This window comes from Parus major, chromosome 4 (assembly GCF_001522545.3).
Source record: "Parus major isolate Abel chromosome 4, Parus_major1.1, whole genome shotgun sequence".
Lineage (NCBI taxonomy): Eukaryota > Metazoa > Chordata > Aves > Passeriformes > Paridae > Parus > Parus major.
This window is the reverse complement of record NC_031771.1, coordinates 57,447,809-57,468,134: the sequence shown is the minus strand read 5'-3', so window position 1 is coordinate 57,468,134 and position 20,326 is coordinate 57,447,809. Positions and strand designations below refer to the sequence as shown.

The following is a 20,326-nucleotide window of genomic DNA, read 5'->3' as shown; positions in this document are numbered from 1 at the left end:
GAGAAATTGTGGATGCTTACAACAGTGGCTCCAGGTTTTTTAGATAATGTGGCAGCTCACTACGGTCTTAAATGTTTGATTTAGATTATAAATGAGGAAGTCCTGAATTTCAGTTAGTTCAGTCCTGAATTTCAGTTTTTAAAACTCTCATTTATGAAGTAAGACATTATCTGCTAAGTTCTACATAGTTTGATCATCTTGTTTAAGAAAAAGCTTTTAAAAAAGATTAGGTTTTGAGTAGATGCTTTTTAAAATGCTTAACAGCTTTATGCAAGAGGTACGAGATTAAAATATGGTTTTCTGTAACATTTATAGTAGTATATGTTTGGTGGTAGAGAGATTCATACTGAATCACATATATTTTAATGAGAACTTATTAAAAATATTTAGAAGTCAGTTAAATGAAATGCACATTAGCACAATCAGTTCCCTGAAGATGGATGGATCATCCATTCAGTAACATTTTTACTAGGCTGTTGCTACTATAAGAGACACAGAAGCAGCTGTAACTCCAAGAGGGGTCAATGACAAAACTGCTGGGTAGTTCAGTAACATTGGACTCAGGTACTTGTTAACTAGGAGATCACTTTGGTTATCAAGAGTTTAAAGGTTATAAGAAACTTTGTTTGCCATTTCAGCAATAGAAGAACATGAGAACTGAATCCAGGAAACAGATTATTCCCTCCTTGCAAATCTACATGTCAATTAATGTTTTAAAAGTTTTTGTCCGGTTGACTTAGTCTCTGAAATAAAATATGGTTTGAGTTCTGTATATTGTCAAATGAAAGCAGTCTGGGTTTTGACAGAAATCAAACTAGTCCATGGTACCAAGTGCTTATATTTAAATACATAAGATTAACAAAAGGAGGTGGCATGAAAAGAAATTAATTTCTTAATATCCAGAAAACTTCAGATGCCCCACTAAGTTAACTTCACTGTGTTAAAATATGGGAATAAAAAGAGAAAAGCATCTCAGATAATAATAATAAAAAAAATGCATACATTTCTACTTGATCCTTTGCTGTGGGAGATAAATCAGTCTCAGGAGTCAAAGAGCCTTCTAACTTTTTGTGAATCTTCTCTTCTGTTTTGGAAGAAAATTCCAAATGCTTAACAGAAAAATTCAAAAAAGCCAGTGTACCTTATAACAGTATTTAACAAAAAGCACCAGGATGCATAACTGTAATAGTAGTAAAATTTCTATACAACATTGTAAATAACATTAAGAAATTATGAATTACCACTCAAGAGTCAAGCTTTCACAGTTGACCAGTCCTGGAAATCTGACCAAACATGACTGGCCAGCAGCTCCATGCAACCTCATAACTAGCAATGCCCCACTGGGAGAATTCCTGCTGAATGTTTAATTGTTTCATATCCAAACCCTTATCTCATTCTTGCATTGTTACAGACACAGAAAATATTTCTTGAAAAAATCAGCTACTTAACTAAATGTTTTTATCATTGGCCACATCTAACTTCTCATGTGTTTTACTAAAAGGAAATATCCTTGCAGTAATTGCTGAGTTGAGGGGATGTAAAGGAATACTTCCTGTGTGAGAGGTGACTCTGAAGATTTTCCAATTCTTCATATTAAAATCTTTAAAATAAAAATGAGACATACTATTTTTTTAATTTCTTTTTTTTTCCAAAATAAATGCTCAGCATCACCTTTGGCTCAGGAAGAAATTCACACCACTACAAAATACTAAGAGCTGACTAATGATTACTGTTTGAAAACACAAAAAAAGGAATGAAAACAGCTAAAACCACGTTTTAAGCAGGTAAATGTTTATCTCTTATTTACAGCTACATAATATACTACATAATAAGCATATTAATTTTACTCTAAGTGTCCAAGGTTGCTGCTGTGTACCTGAACAAACATTTATGTAGGATGAACTTTTACTGGAAACAACACAACTTTACATTGTGCTCCCTGCCCTAAGGTTGATATCATAAAACACCCATTATCATTCTCCTATACCCCAGAAATTTTAAGTAGTGATGGTTATTTGGATGCTTTTCACACAAATAGTTTCCACATAATTATTTTGAGGCAAACCTGCTCTTTGGAAAAATCAATACACAAAAGGAATAGAATCAAGCCTATTTATTTTCATTCCTTTTGGTAGGGAGGGGGATGCTGAATTTGGAATATTTACTAAAAATGCAGACACAGCAGGATATGAATAGTTATAGCTTTTCATAAAGAAATCTCCATTTGTGACTGGCTATTCCTTAGGTAAATAAAGCAAGCCAATACAAAATTGCTTAAATTATTTGAATGAAATTATTCAAATGTATTTTAAAATCACATGGCCTGTACTAAAAGCTACTGAAATAACAGCCTACTCCCTCACACCCACCCCCACCTCAGAATGTTGCAGAGCTGATAAATTTAATACATGGCCTCAGAAGTTTAGACATTTTTTTCCTCACCTTGCTTACTTTGAAGGTCTTTCAGTTTGGAGCAAAGCTCCTCCACTAATGTTTCAATCCCAGAGCTCTGCACAACAAAACCACAGGGGAAAAAAAGAAAAAGAAAAAAGAAAACATAACTTACTAAAAAGAATTTTAATGTCATAAAAATATACCAATAAAATAAACATCTCAGCAGACATACTGTTCTTTTTGCACAGTAACTACATATGAAAAATCAACAAAAAATTATTACTAGTATAAATCCAATTCTATAAATACATTAGTTAGAGGTCAAAATGATTCCAAGGAACACGAAGATACATTCACACAGAGGTTTCAAGCTACAGGTCACATTGTTGCATCATTGGATATCCCAAGCTTTGCAAACACAGCATGCCACATTTACTGCATGGTATTGCTGCAGATTCAGCCAGGAGTCTCAGGATGGAAGTTCAATGACCCACTGATCGCTAAGATGCATTTCAAAAAGCTAGGCCTGATCCTTTTGGCTACACAATTTATAACTGTGGGAAAAGGACTGTTAAAAGGATACAGAAAATCAGGCATGAAGGTGGAAAGTAGAACAGTAGGAAGGAATACCTACATATGTGGCAGAGAGGGAGAGGAAATGCTTCCACAGTATCTATATGCAAAACCCATCCCAAAGTCTTTCCAATTTAAAATGACCAGGTATTTTTTTCTTTTTAAACATTGTGTTATTAACAACACAGGACAGCAGAGGATAAAAACAAACACCTTCTTCATATTCCTTATAAGCCCCTATTTTCCTCCTTCCTTCCTCTACATAAATACTGAAAATAAACATACACACAAAACAGTCCAATGTATTACTATATTACCCACAGAGGAAAACCCCATGTCATTCCAATGGAATAAAATCTGAGTTACAGTCAGTGAAATACTAAACACCAACTTAAGAGCCTGAAATGACCATTCCTGTTGGAAGGAAAACTAGGTGAGGTGAGTACTGTGTGGATATTTGTACTTTCATTATTTGATGCTCAGGAATTATGCTCGGGGATTGCACTTCACACTTTCCATAGCAGCAAACAGCTGGAATCACAGCTAAACACAGCAATCTGGAATCACTGGGGAGGATACAAGAGGTCCCCTGCATGTCACCCTACAGCTGGGAGTGGTAATGAGGGAGTAATGAGTGGTAATGCATCTCATTGTATGCATCCTGTGCAGTTTCCTCAATATCAACTCCATCACTGTTGGAAGTCTAGTTCCAATTATACTTGGAGAAACTTACACAAAACCCCAAGAAACTTACCTCATCTTCTCATCTTCTGAATTTAACATGATCATATTGTGCATATATGCACAATATATGAACATGTTATGGGACATGTTTTCTCTCCAAAGGTAACACTGACCAAGTATCAAGTTACAGAAATACACAGAAAAGAGTTAGACTTGCTGTGTCACCCTGGTGGAATAAAGATTTCATTTTTCCAAGATCTAAGAGTTTCTCATCTCTCCTGATTGCTGTCCAGAAATTGCTGAGAAATGTGAATATACGTTGGTAAAGGACAAGAAAGTATTATGAAAAAGAGAATACTAATTTATACAGTCAGACCAGTTTGTTTAATTCACTGCCAGAAAAACACCCTTGAAAAATCATACAGTCAAACAATGATTTATATGCTAACTCCAAACTTTAATTATTTGCAGCCAAGTGAAAAAGAAAGCAATGTTCTATTCCTAACAGTATTGCTGCACTGAAGTGCTAAATATAAACCTTTATGCCACATACTTAACTGATGATGACTTAGCAATATCAAGCTTCAGAAGGTATCTTCTGTATCAGTAAATTTACCAGTATAAATTAAATCATTTAGCAAGAACCAAGCAGGATAGTAATACAGACAAAGCTAGTTGTAATAATTTGTCACTTTATGCCTATATCACTTTTGACTCCCCCTTCCTCCCTCAAAAAGGTCAACAGAGGAGGAGCTGGCCTTGGTTTTCCTTAGCTCCCCCAACTGTCTAATCGAACAGACACCTGTAGGAAACACTCCAAGGAATACAGATTCACTGCCTTAATATAACACCATGCTAAAAAGCCACCCTAAACCAGCAACAAATGCTTACCATTACACCGAAGAAGTGAAAACTTTTGGAATCAAACGTTCATTTCCTCCTGTACCATGAAATGAATACTTGAGTCAGCTGACGCGCCGCCCGCTGTCCTGCACAGCGCTGAAGGAGACAGCGCTGGCTTTAAAAAAAGGGGGGTGGGACCCACTGTGCAGAACACCAGGACTCTGGAGACCCCCTGCTCAACTTCTTCCTGCAGCACATGAAAACGTGCTGCCGACTTAATGTAACGAATGCCATGGCAGTTATTGCATATATGACACTGGTGGTCCTTGGAATATGAGATTTCGTTGGTTTTTTTATTGTTTACCTAAAGGTGTTGTAGCTGTAACAACACAGAGCCTGAAAGTAACACGTTCCAGGCACTGGCTTGGTTCAATAGGACACAGTTAACTAACAAAACTAGGTGATCTGGTTGAAGTACTTTGCTTATGTTCAAATTTAAAGACTGTTCCCACAGAGTAGAAATACAGGAGCACCTTATAAACATTTTGAAACATGGAAGTTTTAGTGCCCAATTATGACTGCTTATGTAATTCCATCATGAAAGGCTTAAATCTCAAAATTGTCTGGCCCAGATTTCTACCAACCTATTTTTCTCATTCAAATTACAAAGGACAGTGCATAATTTTTAATTCTTTTTTTTTTTTTATTTTGCATAACAATATTTCCTGCACACCACACACATTTTATTCTGTTTTACTATTTTTTATATATTTCTCTTTCTTTCCTCTACTTTAACATATACCCAGTTTCACCAAAAGTTCTTTTTGGCTTTTTATCAGCTGGCTGCAGCAAGGGAAGAATTACATAAAGGATAGGTGTTGTGTTACTGGCATAGGAGTGACAGAGCTAACAGATAAATTAAGCTTCTGAACTCACCCAGCATGAACAAGAACAGTCAATCTGACTGCTGGAGTTACTGGACTCCAATAACCAGTCTTCCTTACTCACCACCATGATCCTACTTGGTGCCTAATTAATGCAGTTCTGCATAATGAAGAATAAGACCAATTTAAAAAAAAAAAAACAAACAACAAAAGAACCCCAAAACAAAACAAAAACTCACACACATTTTTATATGCATTTGTAAATATGTTTGGTAGTTTTCACTTCTTTTTGAGATTGGATTTTTTTTCCTAAACACACAAGCACATGCATACATATATAATGTAAAATATTAAATCAAAGACCTTTTGAACACACTCTACTTTGGAAGTAGAGCAGCTAGAGATGACAAGTGGTAGCTCATTAGCATAAAGCAGTCCAATTGCTTTCGTATGCACCTTCTCGCCTCTGTATAGCTACATAAAATGTTCCAAGAAGATATTACATCTGTAAGTGTAGTTACTTCTGAAATGTTTTTTATAAATTTAAAGTATTCAGTTACATTGTGAACCATGGAAAAATACCTGTATTATGTACACCAAACTGAAATTCACTAAAAACTGTTGCCTATGTAAACAGTGGGCACTGGCTTCTATGTTTTCTAAGTTTTGAGTAAGAAGAATCTGTGAAACATTAGCTCCCCTCATATGCTTGACAAATCACTTTAATTCTTAACTGATATTCACCTCTGCTAGCAGGTTACTTCTGAATGTTGTAGACAAGCACAGTGCAGTCAACAACCAGAAAATTTAAGAAGTTTTTCCTAAACTTCATCACAAACAGCACCACAATTATTTCACATAGCTATACTATGGAACTGAGAAGGAGACTGTTCAACAAAATTTTTAATTTTCACTGAGTTTTCACCTCTTCCCATCACCCAGTAATGATATTTGGTTACAAGTCTCATATTTCCAACAAAAAAATACCTCATATTTCCAACAAAACATATACTTTGTCCTGCAGGTCTCTACATATGCAATAGCTAAGCCTTCTGGACAAAACAAAGGAAAACAGAATTCTCATAGCCAGTACTTAGAAGATTTCCCACATCTGACAGACCATGAATACATACACAGAAACTGAAAAATTCCATCACAGATTGTACAACTCGAAGGGAAGTTGCTTTAGGGAGATGTTGATTGCCTTTAGGTTTTTGGAGGTTCAGGTTTTTTTGCTTCTAATCTAACATAAATTGAAAGCTTCCTCCAGAAGTTTTGAACTGTGCAGTGTAAATATTTACTAAATATGGTTTGTTACTTCAGGCTTGTAAGGTATGGCAAAAGGTCCTTGCCCCTCTTCAATCTCTTTGAAAAGCAAAAGCATTACACTTCCTTTTACTTGAACAATTAAAATAATCACTCATTTGCTACTAGGGTTTTGAGAGATTTTTAGCTTACACTTTCAAAACAAATTTTCATTTCCCTTTCTGAAAATTACAGAATTTGTTTAGGTTGGAAAGTACCTCTGGAGATCATCTAGTCCAAACCCCTGCTGAAACAGGATAAACTAGAGAACATGGAAATGACACTCCTTTTACAAAATACAAGTTCAAACAATCTAGAAATTAAAGTAAATCAATATATTCATAGTTTCAAATCATTGATTTCACAGGCTGTATTCTGACTGTACCAGGACTGTTTTCTCAGCATGTCTCCTGTCACCAAGTGCAGGATTAGATAGCTTTTCTATATGAATCAGCTGTTAAGCCACGTGAACTGAGTAAGGCACAAAATGTGATTCACTGCAACCACACATCTATTTCTATATTTTGTAGGATGATGAGAGAAAGTTAGAAGTCTAGGTTTTCATTTTTTAACATTCTGACACAGTATAATTCATCTGATTACAAGTACTCTCAAAAGAGGTGCTCAAGACAGACTGAAAAAAAGGACTAAAAAAAAAAATCTTGGCCCAAGATCAGCACTATGAGAATGAATGAATAAATAAATCAATCCATTAAAACAGCAGCTTCCCTACGGTGTTCAACCCAGGTGGAGTTTAAAAGAATAAAATAAGATTCCAGCTTGCATTATGGAATTTTCCTCCATGATAATAAGATGAATGACACTAAGAAATACTTAAGAGTATCTTATACTTGTACAACCTTCTTGACCCTTTAGAAGTAAGAACACAATTTAATCTTTATCTTTTCACTTGAATACATAATAATTTACAACAAAGATATTGGACCAGTCAGAAAAACTGTTTCTATTTAATAACTTCTCTTTTTGGGGCTCATGAATACTTGATCCAGAGTAATCTTCAATCAATGTGTGACCTCAGAATATCAATTTCCAAGCAAACTGACTTAATATAACAAAAATCCAAACCATTTTAAGAAATATGAGAGCAATAGCTCTCCAACAAGGATATAAAAATACTTCCTTGCAACTCTCTTAATTCTGTCTTTGCTATTAAAACATTAGGAAAGGTAAATTACATATCTAGCACATAACTAGGATCAGGCTCAGATTTCAGAGCTATGATTCACCACTTCACGCAACACCTTCTAAAAGAGAGAGACACAATAAATAGCACATGTTATTTACTAATTCTAGATAAAAGAGATCATCTGCCAGCTCAAATTAACTTCAAATGAACATGCTATCCCTAAATGTAGGTTACTAGAGCAGCTAATCTGACTTCTGTTATTTAAAACTTAATTCTTTTTGATCCCTCCCATAGCAGGCTACACTGAAATAGAAGTTATCCCCCCAAGAAAGGATAATTCCTCACCAGAAACTATTCTTCCTGATTACTATTCATCACTTATAAACAAACATGTTGACTTCAAAGCCACAACAGACTTGCTATCCTTGTAAGCAGTGCTGCTGTGAGATTTCACTTAATCACAGTACTTCAGCTTGCCCATGCTAAAATGTTCTTATCTGTATTATCAATGAAATGGGAGAAACTTTTAAAGTGTGTTCCCACCAATTATGCAAAAGCTCTTTTCTGCATCAAGTGAAATGCAGAAATGACACTTGAAATTTCTCAGCAGGTGATCTGCCAGATTCATTTAAGTTTGCTTGTATGTATGATAAGAATTCATAATGGACCCCCAACTCAAACTTGTGGTAAAAATGATTGTTCTGCATGAAGAAAAATTATAATCTAATAACACTTCTCTGTGATGGAACACAAGGCATTATTCAGGAGAGCTCTGTAAGCAATTCCTCTAGCATTTTCCTGGCCACTCCTTTGTGCCTGAAAGCCGGCGCTGCCCCTCCCTCCAAGAAATGCATAAGCCACCTTCGCTTCTGCTGCAGGCTTCTCAGAGAAGCTGCTGTGAGGACAGAGCTGCCTTGCCCCAGTTTGCTCCCATATTCATTGGAAGTATACAAGGTGAAAACTTTCAATCACACTGAACACCTACTTTCAGCCTCCAAGACATCTATGCTATCATCTATACTATCTGAAATACTTAATGCTATGAAGCAACTTCTGGGTAGACTAAGCTCCCAAAAGGAATTTCTCCAGTTCAACAGATATCTCTTCTATGTTGAGAAAATGCATATTAAAACTGGAATAATTAGAACTTTTGTCAGCTTCAATTAATGTTGCTATTACAGACAGGAAAGCAGCTTCAGTAACATGACAAATCAGATATGCAGTACCATGAATATCTGTTTAATGACATAAAGAAAAATAAATCAATTTATTATAATTAATTTATTCTGTGATGGTTACCTGGGCAAGACAAATGACTTTCATTTCCTATATGGTGTCTAAAGTTATTTTTAAAATTCTTTCCTAAACTGTGTGTTCTGGAAACCACTAGCATTATCCCTTTCAATAGGGGCAACTGGATACAACCCAAAAGAAAGATAATATTCATTGATTTTGTGAAATGTTTTGGCATTTTCCAGTAAAATACTTTGAACAATCATTCTCAGACACACAGAAATACTTACTACTGAGCTAGTCAGGATATATGCTTCAAAAACCATTAAGACTCTTTTGGAATCTTAACTTCAATTTTTGTTCTAATAAATTGCACTTCAGCTTTCTCATTTGTTAAGATGGCTTTTACACAACTTGATTCATTCTTGCGCTGTCCCATTATCTTTACTTTAACACTCTCACTCATGTCACTTCTAATTAAACAAAAATGTGTGATTTAAATCACTCAAGAAACCACATGATGTTTTGAACCTGATTCCCTAGTATCCCAGTGTAGTGGTCTGTATGTATTACCAAATTAGTATTGGTTTACATTAGAGAAGCAGGGAACAGTGATTAAAATTAATTTTAAATAATTTATTTAAGGTGCCATTATACTTAAGAGGAAAAGACCCCACCATTCCCTTGCTACAAACTCCAGAAGTCATTTTTCCTCAGCTCTCACCTATCACTCTTGCAAAGTACAAGGCAGATTATGCAACACTGCCTCAGTCTAAATGGCACACAGATAACATAATCTCTGGAGGCAGCAATAGCTGCTCTGAGTAACCCATCAATAAAAACATGCTCAGATGTACAATCATAACCAACTGATTCATTTGGCCTGGTTAGTAGATTATTTCTTCAAAGAAGATTTATGTGCAGAACTGTAGTAACTGCATGGATGCCCCACCCTGCAAATGTTGAAGGCCAGGTTGGATGGGGCTCCAAGCAAACTGATCTAGTGGAAGGTGCCCCTGCCCATGGTAGGAGGTTGGAATGAGATGATCTTTAAGGTTCCTTCCAACCCAAACCATTCTAGGATTCTATGATTCTGTGAAAGTTTGCCAGTTCTGCACTTTGAGTAAGAAAGATGACAAACATTAAGAAAATTTCAACAAAATCTTATTTTAGACACATCTCAAGTGCTGAAAGGAAGGCACATTTGAGAATAAAATTATCATTTTAAATTTTTAACCAAACTGCTCACTAGAGCCACACTTGTTCCTCTACGTGGTCCTATATGATAACACAAGTATCAGAAGAGTTAGATTCCCCCCTCATGATTCAAAGTAAGCAAAACCAATGCTCCATGCTGTTAGCATGCCCACACCTGACTACATTTAAAAGAAATTACTGTTACGAAGTTTCACCAATTATGTTTCCATGTTACCACCAAGAAGTAATTTCTTAGAACAGTGGGATGGAAAGCACTGTGTGTTCTTGTCAAATATATTAGAGCAGCTCTCTTTCAAAATTCATCACGGAATCTATCAACCAAGACTAGCTCCTGCTTTAACATGTTGCAGACAGAACTCATGGCAGTTAGCAGATTTTGAGAGCTTGGTTAGTTCAGAATGGACCACACTGCCTGAACCCCACTACGACAGGCCTTGGGAGATCAGCATTGGACACTAGGAATATCTCAGGATGTGCTGTGGAACAGCTTAGGTAAAGTGGCCCCCTACACTGGGAGAAAGAAAGAGTCTTGGAGCATTGGTTTCATCAATGCAGAAAGTAAGATCCACAGGAAATTGTCTCCTTTTCTTATTCTTAACAAGTGCTCACACATTTCAGCAGAGGGACACAGCAACTGCTTTAACTGAAACTCTGGCACCATCTTGGGGTGCAGCTTCATGTGTCACACTGCAAGCCTTCAGTGAATGAACTGCCCTTCACAGGAACTGCAATGGCACAGCTGGAGACCTGCTTGCTCTATTGAACGATGCAAATTTTACCAGAAAAGTAGTCAGGTGCAAGCTAATTAAGCTTGAATTTGTGACCAATGCATAGGCACACAAGTAATTTCAATATTATTACTAGGAAATGTATCTGTCGAAAAGTCTTACATGTATCAGTCTCTGTAAGTAACCTCTAATTCCAACCTTGCTTACAGTATCCACCTTGTAAAAAGTAACATGTGAGTTTCTAAACTCTAATTTATATAACAAATTTCTGTTATATAAATTTCTGTCTCAAAGATACTGGTTTTCTTTTTACAGTAACGAGACAAGTAATGACAAGTTTCATTTTTCAAATACAAAATAATGTACTTTCAGAATTAGTAGGTTAAAAAAAAAGAAAAAACAAATCACCACTTGCATGTGAACAAACTGTGTTTCAGATAGTAACTACAAATAACAACAAAACAAAACATCACGTTATTTAATGCTGACAGATCAGCTGTTTTTACTCAATATTTGAGGCAGTAACTTAAAGATAATATTTCTTATTGTCATCAAAGGACTTTTATATAAACATTCCCCAGTCTTAAACATTAGGGTTTTTTTACCCTATGTCACAACAGAACGAATATCCCTACTTGACCAGTTAATTGCAAACCAACATTTTAAAATTTCTTCCATACTTCAGCAGAATAAAAATTAAGACAAAATCTCTGCTCAATGTCAATATTAACAAGCTTTTTAAAATTTGAGCAATTCTTCAGCACGTCTTTAAACTGCTATTTGAGTGCTTCAGAAAAAAATAAAATTCAGAACTACAGTAAGAATAGTAATTGATTGCTACATTAAAGTACTTGTCTTAAAAGTCTTTCTCACCATCATTCTGTCTCCATTTTCTGGCAAGCTGCAATGTACTTACATTTCCTCTGCTCTTGACTGCTTCAAGAGCATCTGCAACTAAAGACTCATTCATACGAATATAGACAATTTGAGACACCAAAATGCTTGTCACACAAAAAATAATGTCCTCAGAATGTACATACATTAACAATTTGCATTCTTACATGTACTAGATGGTGTCTGTCAAATCAGGCCTCCCATCACAAACACATCTAGTCCACAACAGACTGCCATGGCAAAGACACTGTGAGGCACAACAGCTTCCCTGACTTGTCATTCTTCACAATGTAGGAAACATTTTAGAAATCAACACCGAACTTAGGCTTGCTTCTTCAAGTCAGACGTTTGTTTTCAGTACTGTGAAATTAAAACTAGAACTTTAGATTTCTGTCTCAGATTAGCATTTTACAGCATTACTCTTTTTAATACGAGAGGAAGGACTGAATTCAACTAAACTACTGAATTAAGTACACTCTAAGAATGAATGCTGTGGAAATTAAAATCCACAAGAGGTGATTTCGAAATACTTCTTCCAACCACTAAATGAAAGTCTGACAAAAAAGTACTTATTGCTATCAAGCCAGTTTTCATATAATCTATTTTATGACTTCCTCTCTCCATCAAACACTTTTTGGAAGTGATCACCCAATTTTAAGGCTTTTGGTTACTGGTAGGAGGAGGAGGCAGTCTGTCTGCCATTTCTTAACATGTTATTGGCTTAAAAAATTAAATGCAAAAATCAAAATTACATTAACTGTATCTCTGTAATTTCCTATGACAGATAGAAAAGTTACTACTGACACTCATTACTTTTTTATCCTCTGCACACTTTCCTCTCTAAAACAATCAGGCTGCAAAATCCTACAATCTTCACTGAATTGCCATCCTGTTCTGGCTCTTCTCTGTGTCTTTGTGTGTGTCTATATACTCTCTCTATAGACACACACAGGGTAAACACTGTAATCACTTCTCTTAAACTCAATTTTATTTCAATATATTCAAGCTGAAATCCACTAAGACTTTCTTACAGTTACTCCCAATAAAGGGGTTCAAACTTGCTTGTTTTGCTCTAATACTAAGGTTGAAAGAAGAGGTTAGGCTGGAAGAGCAAGTGTTCCATACCCATGTGAGCAGATTGGCATTTCTGCATCCACCTACTTTGAAAAAGAGAACACAGAAGGTAAGCAAAACTATAAATAAGCTCCATAACTGCCCATATGGACTATTTATCAGGCCACTTGCAAAAAGAGAACATCCTAATGAATACATCTACCTCATCTGACAACAGAAAAAAAAACACAGGTAAACATTTTTCAGATGATTCAAAAAACTATTTTAAAAAATTCAAGTGGGACTGGAAAAAAAGTATTTATTTGTATCTCAACAATTTTTATAAATACTCCTTACACACAACTGATCTACAATTTCAACTACAGAATATTTTTATCTTTATGTAGAGACAAAACCACAAACACTGTATGGAGCAACTTGAATGCCTCAGCAGAAACAGCATTTTAACATCTTTCACAGTCCAAAATCTATTCATTATTCCCATCAGATCAGCACACAAACTTGCATACAAAAACCCAACAACATGAGAAATGTGTTTGAAAACTCAGAAATAAGAGATATCTTACAAGTTACTTTAAAGTATTACTAGCATTTAAGCAGGATCACCCTTCTCTTTAATTCTGGAGGAAAAAATAAAGTGTATTTCTTTCATGCAATGCATGTGTTAAACTACCTACAGAGGAGCTTTAAGTAAAAGCTTTTTAAAAAAGGTTTAAAGGTTCAATTCTGTGTTCGAATATACATTATAAAAATTATGACTGCAATTTCATTAATGACAATAAATGTGCAAGCTTAATTGTCTAAGCGGGCAACAGAAGTCAAAACAGCTCTGAAATAACTCAAGTCTACAGGTTGCAGATTATAGGTTAATGTTGAACACTAAAAATTTGATAAGGTGACAGGGGTCAAAAGTGAAGTTATTTTTCAACCTTTCAGGTCCCAAGTATTTTTATTCTTTCAAAACTGTAGCTGAATAGTTTCTTCCCTTCTCTGTTATAGGTTATTATCAAATTCACCTCCTCCCTTTTGCTCTGCAACTAAATTTCTCTATATAACATAAATTTAGTTCTAAGCAATGATTCTTGATTTTTAGCTATGTGGAGACACATCAAGAGTTAATTTCTGAAGTTAAGAATCAATCATCAGTATTCCTATAGTCTGTGTATGAGTCCTACATTTTATTATTCATAAAATGAGTAAACAAAGACAAACATATCCTCAAGAAAGACATTATTTCTTGAAATTATTTCTCCATATTTGTTTCATATTCAAATTAACTTCTATGGTAGTTAGAATCCTGACCTCAATATTCTATAACTATGAGAGCAGAGCAAATTACCAACAAAATTGTACTTTGCATCACTTTGTTAGGATAATAAGTAATGGGAAAATGGGAGTTCAGAAATCTCCCACTTAGTCAATTAGCAATTTAGTAACTGAACAAGTACTCAAGTAGCTTCAGAGTGAGCCAGAATGTAATGTTAAAGTTGCTGAAGGTGTTGGGAATAAGCACCAAATCTTCCCCACTTCCTTGATTACTCTTCCACAGCCTTACTGGCAAGGGTGTCTGTGCCACAAGTCTGACCAGGAAACCTCTCTGGGTTAACATTTCCTCTGCCCCAACCAGGTTAATCTCAGGAAACTGATTCACTTTCCCAAACCAGTTCCCCACATAACCACCCAAATGCTTGTGCAAGCATCAGCTATGACTAGGAAGGTGTGTAGAGCAATAATGCATCCAGGCTGCATAGGTGGGGTAGTTTCTTCTTACAGCAGTGACAGATCAGAGTACTACAGATCATTCTTTCTTTCTAAATATTGCCTTCAACTGCTTCTCCCTTTGTCCATTTTTCTGCTCAAATACACAATATCTGCTGCTTTGCTGTCTTCCTTCAACCTGCAGCCTTCACCTCTCCTCAGCTGCTCTAGTCAGTGCATTTCACTTCCACTCAATCATGTAATCTGGAAAGTGAACATTTGCGACTATACATGGCTTTTTATCTAGGAATTCTGGATTACACATGTTGCATTCACAGAGCAAGATGGCTTTTTGCCCACATATTCCAGTACTTTCTATTCACACACAACACAAAGTCCAAGTCAACTTAGAATTTTTAGAATCACCTTTATGCAAAGCTTTGTTGTAATTTCAACTCAAATGGGTGCATTGCAACTGACCTGACAATAAAGGGTTTACAGAAAGGAAAGCATGACACTACATAGTACAGAATCTCTTGTGAAATCATCCCAACATACATGGATTTCATAATTTCCTAAATAAAAATAAAGAATTTTTGGAGAACTCTTGGCAAACTAGCACTTTAAGAAGCCACAAATTAAAAGATAAGAATCACAAGCCAAATATATCTAGCACAAAGAAGGACATAAAGCCTTAAGAATCTATTAAATAGTTCAAACTTACTTCATCAGAAGCAGAGCGAAGACACTGGACAGCAGCCTGTTTTTTCATTTCCTCTAGTGTTAGATCAGAGCACTTTTTCTTACTCTTTCCCCATTTCTTGTAAGCTCCCTTTTCCCAGCCCAGGAAGATGTCATTCTCCTAAAATCAAATAAAGAAATTACATCATTTAAATACAGCAATATCTCAGTACCATAGCAGAATAGGACTACAACAGGACTACAAGTAACATACTGAGGGAAATGAAACCAACCCCTTTCTATCTGCTGTAAACTACTTTTTGCCAAATTAAAGATTAGTTTGATTACAAAAAAACTTACTATTCAGAAAAGCACATGCATCTTTCACAGCACATGGAGGCAACTCACACTTCACTGTAATATTTTCCAGTTGCAAAGTATATCCACAAATGCGATTTTACGGTTGAATGTTTTACTGTAATTTACACAAAATGTTAGTTTCACTGACCTCTCAAATAATGAGAATGAAAAGCAAGTAGTTCTGAGTTAAGACTGAACTTAAAAGAAAGTTAAACAAGCCAGAAGAAGAAAATGCAGTGTTAAATCCCGAAGCCTTCAACTCAGTATTAAAATGAACATGATTACAGCTGGAGATAACAGTACCCATCATAAAATAAACCTGAACTATCTCAGAAAAAAATTCTAATAACTGAGAAGTGATGATGAGTAGGAGGGATCAGCTTCTAATACATGGAAGAACAATGAAGAACAATAAAATCATAGTAGAATACTACTGTATTATATCCAATCATCTGAAGATATGGAGTGTCCCTTTTATATGGCTTTTCACAATTTACCGAATTTATTACCAGTCTTGCTTGTTCTTCACTGTCTGTTCACATACATGTACATGATTTCCCATATTCATCTCATGAAAGAAATATTCTGGCTATCAGTAAAATAGTCTTTAACATCTTAAAATGTATGCTTGTCTAAAATCGCCCTCTTCAGAGAGATCCACAAACATCTGATGCTTTTCAGCCTACCTGTTTCAACCCTTTCAATATATCCGTTATTGCTTCCAAAGAAAACCAGGCTAAGGCTACCCTCATTTAAAAGAACTCTTAATTCCCCACGGTTTCAAAACAAAGTAAAAGCAAGTAGTCAGTACAAATAACTGTCCCTGTGCAATCAAAGAACAAGATGGGTAAAAAATGGGGGCCAAGAGAAGCCAATCATCTTCAGAAGCAGCCACCACAGGGCTGCCATTTGTGACTTCACATGAAGGAGCAGAGCAATTTGCTGGATTTGCTGCTTCAAGACTTATTTGAGCACCAAAACTGGAGAATTATATCTAGTGCTGAAAGAACAAAAAGCTACCAGTCACTGGTTTTCCTATCAGTTGTGCAAGGTGCCAGTGATTCACTTAAAACAAAAAGTTTGAACAGGCTACTGAAGGACTAGCAAAAGAAATAATAGAAAAAATAAGCAAGGAAAAAAAAAAGGAGGTCTAAAAGACTATGCATATCTACAAATAATTTTTAAAAAATAAATGTTTAAGTCTTTTCCAAAACTGCGGTTTATGTATTTCTTTATACAACGAGGCTGTAGAGCACTTGAACTCTTCCCAATATTCATGTGAAAGAAAACAAACTGATGAGAACCACCAGCTCTCAAAAAACCACCCCAACCCATTCACATGGGAACAGTTGCAAATAAGTAAATACAGATCCATTTGTGTGGTTGAAAATCACTGGGTTAACTTCATTTATTCTGATTTTACATGGAAAGTTCACAAAGACAACATCTGCAGTAGGAAAACATTCCCAAAATGCTATGTATTACTATTTTGCTCTATGCTAACAAAGGTTCACTTTGTACTGATACATCACAGCTTTACCAAATATCTGTCAGCAGAGCAGAAAGAACCTTCATGCTCACAGAAATTTACAAAGCATTTCATTCAGTTCTTCACACATGTAATTTGAAAAATATCTGACACTTGTCTACAAACTATGACAGTTTTCAACTTTTAAAAAATGAAAAATCTCTTTGAAGAGATATGCAATTTTTTAAATGGAGGAAGGGAAGCTAAGTGGAATTCTCTCTCAGGCCCCCACCCTAGAGCTGTGGTACCATGGTATCATCCCTCCTTCCAGAGTGAGCTGTCTGTGCATTCTGGGAACAACATGGCTTGTCTTTCAAAATGCAACGATTGAGGACATAGCACCAATAGAATCCTCATTTACTTTCTACCTCTTTATACAATATACACAAAAAAAATTTTGGACTCATGGTTTTCAGTCACACCTGGCTGCCAAGTTTAAAACTTGAGTTTGGATTTTTTATCCTGGACAAACTTTTAAGTTTTATAGCCTCAGATTTTATAAGACTAGCAAACACCATTGATTACATATATTCCATGCAAAATTTTGCAGTTTAAAATCCTCATCTCAACTACAGTATTTATCAGCATTATGTATGTCTTTGATATAGCTACGTTACTGAGGATCTTGCACCTTCTGTACACAAATCAAACACCACACCCATAAAACCCTACAAGAACAGTGAAGAAAAAAAAAATCCTTAGGCATAATTTTTGTGTATCAGAACTATTCTGGATCAAAGACGTAGTTTTTACAAAGCCCAACGTTACAGTAAAATGCCCGAGAAACAAGAAAATGTAATACATCCCAGAGAGTGAGTCTGTAGAATGGTGAGACAGAGTGATCCTCTTCTTTCATGATGGCTAAATTGACAAAGAGACAACCCAGCAGTTCCCAAGGGTCTGAAAAGTACCAAGCCCATGCATAAAGACAGGTAAACTATTTCCTCCACATGGAAAGAATAAGCAAGGACTTCTGACCTCTTCACCTACTAGATGTCTTCATCTACTATCCATAAGAAAACAAATGTAACACCTTGTGATATGACTGAAATAAAAACATTATGAAGATCAGGGTCCACATAAATGTCAACATTAGGAAGGGAAACAAACAGTTTTTAAAAAGGAAAAGAATTTGGGAACTACAGGCCAGGCAGTGTCACTTCTGTGCCTGGCAAGATCATGGCACAGAACCTCCTAGAAACTGTACTAAAGCACATGGAAAATAAGGAGGTGACTGGTGACAGTTAACGTGGCTTCAATGAGGGAAGACCATGCCTGACAAATTTGGTGGCCTTCTATGACAGAACAACAGCTTTGGTGGATAAGGGAAGAGTAAATTATGTCAACTACCTGGACCTGTGCAAAGCTTGTGACACTGTTGTTGCCTCTGGAAAGACATGGATTTGACAGACGGACCAACCAGTGGATAAGGACTTGATTGGATGGTGACACTCACAGAGCTGTGGTCAATGGCTTGATGTCCAAGTGAAGGCCAGTGACAAGTGTTTCTCTGTATCTGTATTTTAACCAGGGTTGTTGTTTAACTGGGTCTGTTGTTTAACACCTTTGCCAGCAACACGGACAGTGGGATCAAGTGCTCCCAAGTTTGTCAATGACACCAAACTGTGGTGCAGTTGGCACGCTGGAGGGAAGGGATGCCATCCAGAGGGACCTCGACAGGTGGGCCTGTGTGAACTTCAGGAAGTTCAACACGGCCAAGTGCAAGATACTCCACCCAAGTTGAAGTAAATCCAAACACAAATCCAGGCTGTGCAGAGAAAGGATCAAGAGTTGCCCAAAGAAAAGGACTTAGGGCTGATGGTTGATGAGAAATTGAACATGAGCAGCCAATGTGCAGTCACAGCCCAGAACAACTGTGTCCTGGGCTCCATCCAAAGCAATGTGGCCAGTAGGCAAAGGAAGGCGATTCTGGCCCTTTCACTCTCATGAGACCCCACCCACAGTACTGCACCCCAGGTCTGTTCCCAACATGAGAGGAATATGGACCGGTAGAAGTGAGTCCACAGAAGAGCCACAAGAGGGCTGGAACACCTCTGCTAAGAACACAGGCTGATGGAGTTCCCTCGGTTGTGTGGCCTAGAGAAGAGAAGTCTCTGGGGAGACCTTACAGCACCCTCCAGGACATCAAAGCCCTGCAGGAAAGAGCTCAGGACGGACTTCTGACAAGAGCATGGAGTGACAGCAGGGAATGTGACAGCAGGGAATGTCTTTAAACTGAAGGAGGGCAGGTTTAGATTAGATATTAGAACAAAATTCTTTACTCTGAGGGTTTTAAGATGCTTGAAAGATTGCCCAGAGAAGTTGTGGCTGCCTCTTCCTGAAGGTATTCAAGGCCAGGGTAGATGGGGCTCTGAGCAACCCAGTCTTGTGGAAGGAATCCCTGACCATGGCAGGGGGCTAGGAACTAGATGGTCATTAAGATCTTTCCCAAACCAAACCATTCAACAGTTCCATGAAAAATTATATCCAAAATGGAATATAATATAATAATAGTAGTATTAATATAATAGTATAGTAAAACCTTCAGTGATCTTGCCTGAAAAAATGCTTCTACTAAACTGAGATTCAGAAAAAAATCTCATAGATTGCTTAAAGCCACAGCAATGGATACCTTTACATAATGAAATTTATAATAAATACTGAGAAAGGTTTGATGGGCCAGGATCAGCTTAGACATTCCTTACAGGTTTCCTCAGACTGAGACAAAGAGATAACACATAGATGAGATGGTTCAGAAGAAAACAGAAGAACATTGGCTCAAACTCAGCTAATATGCCCCAAAAGAAATGCAGATGAAGAGTATATTTCGGAGAGCAACATAAATTTTCTCCATGGCAAAAAAACATTGCTAAACACAGAACAGAGAGGACTGCGGAACATTCTTTAATGTAACTCCAAATCCAGGTATTGTCAGGGAAAAATTCATCACAGACTTCTGGCGAAAAACCAGGGAACCACCTAGCCACTACAGTCACCTCTTTTGCAGATGTTACAACCAGAACATTGTAACCCTGTGGAGCCCGACTGTAACAGACCAGCTGATAATGCAGCAGATCACAAC

The 20,326-nt window shown here is 36.5% G+C and overlaps 1 protein-coding gene across 13 annotated transcripts in view; it reads right to left on the bottom strand.

Annotated features, from left to right (window-relative positions):
- KIAA0232 (KIAA0232 ortholog) overlaps positions 1-20,326 on the bottom strand; it is a 63,472-nt gene that overhangs the window by 16,825 nt on the left and 26,321 nt on the right. For all 13 annotated transcript variants that reach the window (XR_001520955.3, XR_004496955.1, XM_033513668.1 and 10 more), the window contains 3 exons: positions 15,400-15,537; positions 2,443-2,509; positions 1,003-1,084 (listed from right to left, as the gene is read on the bottom strand). Coding sequence is in view for 11 of the 13 variants with exons in the window: in XM_033513668.1 (XP_033369559.1) it covers positions 1,003-1,084; positions 2,443-2,509; positions 15,400-15,537 (287 nt within the window). In the remaining 2 variants the exon portion in view is untranslated. The remainder of the gene's footprint in view (positions 1-1,002; positions 1,085-2,442; positions 2,510-15,399; positions 15,538-20,326) is intronic.